The following is a 6,000-nucleotide window of genomic DNA, read 5'->3' on the forward strand; positions in this document are numbered from 1 at the left end:
CTATTTTCACTTAGTTTAATGTTTTCAGGGTTCATCCATGTTGGAGCACATATCAGTACTCCATACTTTTTTATTGCCAAATAATATTCCATACACCACATTTTAAATTAGCCATTTATTAGCTGCTGAACATTTGTGTTATTTTTTACTTTTTGTTGCTATGAACCTTCATGTACTATTTTTTGTGCAGGCATTTGTTGTAATTTCTCCCTCGTATATATGTGGCAGTGGAATTACGGGGTCACGTGGTAGTTCTACATTTAACCTTTTGAAAAACTGCCAGACTGTTTCCAAAGTGGCTGTGTTACAGAACAGACCTGGGGGGATGAACGATTTACTATTACCGAAAGGACTTTCCCTTTCTTTCTGGGGGTCCCCCCTACCTACTAGGTTCACCTTGCCCACCACCAGAGGAAAGACATCTCAATGCCAGAGACTGGTGAAAAGGAAAGAAATTATTTATTTAAAAGTTATACAGACTTAATGTCTTCATTACAATACTGAAGTCCTTTAGAATACCCACAGATGCACACAGTCCTTCCTTCTCCCTCTGTCCAGTCTGGGCTACCATATCTCAGGAAAAGAAGTAGAAATCTGTGATTCAGGCTCCCGGCACCATCAGCTGTGTTGCCACCACGGGGTCCCCACTCTGCCAAAGCATGGTCCTCTCTCCCTTCTCTTCTCCTCCAAAACCGCGTGGTCCTCTCTCTCAGTGGCTGCCGCTGCTGCGCCTGGGTTTAAATCCCAGCGCCAGTCTTCCTCTGCAGCCCCGTTTCCGACTCCTCCTACAATCAGTTACACCTGCCAGCATTCTCATATTCTTCCAGCTTTACTGGGCTGCCATAGTAAGTCTGAGCAGGTGTGGCCCCATGGCATGGAGCCAATCTTCTCCAAGCTCTCACGCAGGCGCTGTAATCAGGGGGAGTTGCTTCCCAGTTACATCTTGGGCACAAGTCACTCCCACCCCCTGGCCACAGGTATTTAACATGTCTATGAAACCAGTTAAAGGTTACAGATATGTTAAATGACCATGGAAGAGGTTAGCTGCACAGCTGTTGCTATACAAAACAGCTCTCATTGGCCCTGCTCCATTTGTCCCTTCCCCCAGCTCAAGCTTGGGGGGGTGGTAAGGACATCCTATATACATTTTTCTAATATTTCCTGGACACCTTGAGTTCTGGACCCCCATTATAAATCCCTATTTGGGGCCCTCCTCTTGGCTGCACCCTGTTTCAGCTGCACCATTTTACATTGCCATCAGTTGTAAACGAGGGTTCTAGTTTTCCACATCCTCACCAAAATTTATGTCTGTCTTTGGTTATAGCCATCCTAGTTGGTATGAAATGGTATCTCATTGTGGTTTTTATTTACATATTCCTGACAGATAATGATAATTATCACCTTCTTATGTATTTGTGGGTCACTCATGTATTGATAATTTCTATTGAGATCCTTTGCATATTTCTTGATTGATAATTTGTGCTTTTATTGTTGAGTTGTGGTTGTTGCTTATATATTTTGGGTACAAATCCTGCATCAGAAAAATGATTTGCAAATACTATCTCCCACTCTATATGTCTTTTTACTTTCTTGCTTAGTATCATTTGCACAACAAAAGATTTCAGTTTTGATGTAGTCATTTGTTTTTTTTCTTTTGTTATTTACATTCTTGATATATTAATAGAAGCCTTTGCCTAACCCACAGTCATGAAGATTTACCTTGAGTGTTTTCTAAGAATTTTATACCTTTAGCTCTTAAATTTACATCTCTGATCCTCTATTTACCCCTTATGTTTGTATTGTTTGCTTTTTTTACCCTCTTGAGATTGATTTAATGAAGTTTTTCTAAAGTTCAGTTTCCAAATTCAAGAAACTTTTAACTTAGTTTTATTTCCCTGCAGTTTGTCACACATTTTTTGCATTGCACGTGTAGCTATTTCGTGGTAGAATTGCTTTGCCTCAAGGATGTTAATATAACAATAACATGACATTTTCCCGTGAACATTTGTGTTGTGTACCTGAAAGTACCGTTCAGTATAATTTAAATGTCAACTGCTGATACACGAAATTAGCTGTTTTACAAATACTAAAGAAAATTTCATTTTTAATTTAAGAAAGCATTTAACATTAAGAAACATACCTGAATGTGTTAAGCCAAATGCTAACTGAGAAAAGAAGAAAGCTGGGTTTTTTTCTAAGTTTTCATTAGTACTTAGGTGATTTCAGCTTTTTTTGCTAAGTGGTACTTACTCTTCTTGCAAAATTTGCCAGTAAAAGCAACTTACAAATGTCTGTTTTACTATGAGACATTGTATTCAGTATAGTACATGCAATATTATTTGCTTAACAGGATACTTGGTTATTATCCTCTTTGGGGAGCTTGACATTGGGCAGAGATTCTTCCTAAGAGACATTTTTCTAAACTGGAGTTGTGAGAGGTAGTTATTATAGTAAACTAATGTGTCAATTTGTGCTGAGTTTTTTAGGAATGTGGTTTTCACTTTATCAGTTGTTTTATTGTTTTTGGACAGAGAAAAATGCACCCATTATAGATATGTAAATATATATGTGTAAATATATTGGGTTGGCCAAAATGTCCGTTTAGTTATTTTCGTGAAATAAAAGACGCATCTTTCATCTTTCACCAATAACTTTATTGATTTGGATGTTTTGAGTATGTTGGCTACCTCCCACATGGTGTAACATTGATTGTTCTCAATTAATGTCTCAATTTGATCGCTATCAACTTCAACTGGTCTACCTGGCTGTGGAGCATCGTCCAGTGAGAAATCTCCAGCATGAAACTTTACAGACCACTTTTGACACATTTGATCAGTCACAGCACCTTCTCCATATACTGCACAAATCTTTTTTGCATTTCAGTTGTGTTTTTACCTTTCTTGAAATAATAAAGCATGATATGCCAAAAATGTTGTATATTTCCATTTTCAATGTTAAAATGGCAACCCAAATATTCACCAATTTTGATATTTTTTAAAAAATGCATGCTGATATGACAGCAGTCACAATACAATCTAACAAAATTGTTTCGAATGAAGTTAAAGACATCTAAGTGTACTAGAGCCATCTTACGGAAAAAACCAAATGAACTTTTTGGTCAACCCAATATATAGTTGACTCTTAAACAATGTGGAGATTAGGGGTACCGAACTTCTTCACAGTTGAAGTTTGCATGTAACTTTTCACTCCCCCAAAACTTAACTACTAATAGCTGCTCTGGACCAGAAGCCTTACCAATAACATAAATAATTAACACATATTTTTTATGTTATATTTATTACATACTGTATTTTATAATAAACTAGAGAAAACATTAAAATCATAAAGAAGAGAAAATACATCCACAGTATTGTTTGTATTTATTGAAAAAAATCCAAATGTAAGTATATCCACACAATATCAAACCCATGTTAAAGGGTCAACTACAAATAATAATACATAAAATAGTACTTGAGAATTTTATATTACCACCGTCTGATATTACAAAAGTTTAGTTTCCCATTAAATTTACTGTTAGCAAAAGAAAACCCATATATTAGAAGACTTTTTTTTAATTTTCAGAAAATATTTAAACACTGCAGTAAATTCACCTTAAACTTTAAAATATGCTTTTCCTAATTGGTAATATTTTATAATATATTATTATGGCAGTGTTCAGATATAGTCATTAATTATGAATCTATGACTAAATTCTAACCTATAAAGATTGCCTATTAGAATATTTGTCCAGTGTTATAATTGCATTTTTCAGCACTGTGTATTATTAAAATTTTCCTTTCATTAACCAGTGAAACACTGAGACCAGCCTCATTTTATAGACTTAAAATATTTTTGTCTAGATCCCCTTGGACTTAGAATATTTCTCTTACAGTATTTTCCCTTTATTTATTATAATTTACATCTGTTGTATATTAAATTACACAAATTATTAACCATACATATATTGGCATACCTATTTAAAAATAATAGTGGTATAGTTTTAAATTAATATTTTATTGGTTTATTTTGTTTTTTATTCAGAATGAGGTGCAAACAGCAAAAGAATTTATAAAGATTGTAGAAACTGCAGAAAATGAATATCAGGTATGATTTTTAAAATTCTTTTATATATGCTTATAAATAATGACACTGAAATTTTCATTCTAGTCATAAACCTGGATTTTTTGCATTGTTTCACTATAATGAGATGTAGTGGGTATGTGTTTGGACTTGTTTGTTTTTAGTTCAAGGGCAAACTTGGGAACATATAGACAAAACTCAGAGTGTAGGACAAAATATGCCAAAGTCTTAAATGGCTATTTTGTTTCTGATCAGAAATTTTAATATAGGTATTTCCCAAAGCATTTGGATTATATGTAGTCTGTTTAGATAATATTTTATTTTGTACTCTGCTTTTTATATTATCTATCAGCTTCTAAACTAGACTTCTGAACATAAGCTTTTAATTTGCGGATTGAACAATTTTCACTCCTTACAAACAGTAATTTATGAAATTGTTCTGAGTGAATAATAATATATCCAAAATGAGGGTGCATGCATGTTAACTCTTATTTACAATTTCATTTTCTTGAATTTATTCAAAATGATTATAAGTTTTTTCTTTTAGCTGCTTTTAAATAACTTCTAAAACCATATTTAGGTTTTTATTTGACTTTTAAAAGCAATGGAACAGGCTGCTTAAATATACGTTTTTCCTAAATCATCTATGTGTTTTAGAAATTGGTGTTCTTTTATTTCTTTAAACTTTTAACTACTGTTTTTCATAGACTGCCATCAGTGAAAATTATCAGACAATGTCGGACACTACGTTCAAAGCCTTACGTCGACAGTTGCCAGTTACACGCACTAAGATTGATTGGAACAAGATTCTTAGCTACAAGATTGGCAAGGAGATGCAGAACGCATAAGATGAACATTGCATGATCGGATCATTTTAGTGTCTTTGCATTTTTTAAAAAATCGTTGCAAGTGTATTCAGAACTGTCAAGCTACCCAGTCAGATGGGCTGTTGCCATTTAAAAATCACTGTAATTAGTTTGGTTAGAACACAAAGCTTAGCTAATCAACAATTATATTTCATTTCTTTTGTTCAGAGAGGATTGAAAATCATTTTAGTTTAAATGTCTTTCACTTTCTGTTATGCCTTTCTTAATAATGAAGAGATGATTCCTCTAGTTTAACGTTAAAAGTTTTTGAAGTGTTTCAGAAATATTTTCCTTACCATAACCCTTAAAATTGTTGTCTTTTGGTTTATGAAGTGTGTAATTTTTGATATTTGTCCAATTCTTTTTAATAGGGTCAATAATGGACATTCTCATTTAAGGTAGTTGATGGATTTAGCCATATATGCTGCTAAAGAAATTATCTACCTTTTTCTGAACCCTTGAGGGAAAGCATTTTGTATATCAATTGTGTTTAGAGTTTTCAAGAAGGTTATTTAGCTAGCTTAAGTGTTTAACTAAACTTTTTTAAACAATGCCAAGGTCTAATGCAGTTTTGACATTCTGGAATTAAATGAAAAAACATTTGAGAAACGCTTTTAATGCTTTTTTCTTGTGACAGTTACGCAAATTAGCTTGAATTCCATATGTCCCTGAGTTATTTTTATCATAAAGCCACAAATGTATTATAACAAGGCAGATTGTAATATATATAATCCTGAACTCATGACTGTCTCAGTTGATTCTTTTTTCCTGGATTGAAAAGTACTGAAATTCAGTGTGACATTAAAATGAAAATTTTCATATTTACTTGAGTAGAAAACCACTTACCAGTGACTCATACATTATTTTAAAATACTTTCTTTAAATATTGTGATTCTTAACTGGTTATAAGTTAGAAAAGCTGGGAGCACATAAATGTGCAGTTACAGTCTCAATTTTTTCCATCTTTCTGGGCATCGTATGCATGTTTGCAATATTTTTAAAAATACATTTACTGATGCTACAGGAATTTCAGCCTGTTTTGAATGTTAGTACT

The 6,000-nt window shown here is 33.3% G+C and overlaps 1 protein-coding gene across 1 annotated transcript in view; it reads left to right on the forward strand.

The window, feature by feature from the left end:
* The window catches only part of CAPZA2 (capping actin protein of muscle Z-line subunit alpha 2), a 59,183-nt gene extending 53,412 nt beyond the window's left edge, over positions 1–5,771 (forward strand). Inside the window, exons 9-10 of the mRNA XM_024555769.4 lie at positions 4,042–4,104; positions 4,788–5,771. Coding sequence (XP_024411537.1) covers positions 4,042–4,104; positions 4,788–4,928 — 204 coding nt within the window. The 3' untranslated portion in view covers positions 4,929–5,771. The remainder of the gene's footprint in view (positions 1–4,041; positions 4,105–4,787) is intronic.
* Positions 5,772–6,000: the final 229 nt, after the last annotated feature.

Source organism: Desmodus rotundus, chromosome 6, assembly GCF_022682495.2.
Source record: "Desmodus rotundus isolate HL8 chromosome 6, HLdesRot8A.1, whole genome shotgun sequence".
Classification (NCBI taxonomy): domain Eukaryota; kingdom Metazoa; phylum Chordata; class Mammalia; order Chiroptera; family Phyllostomidae; genus Desmodus; species Desmodus rotundus.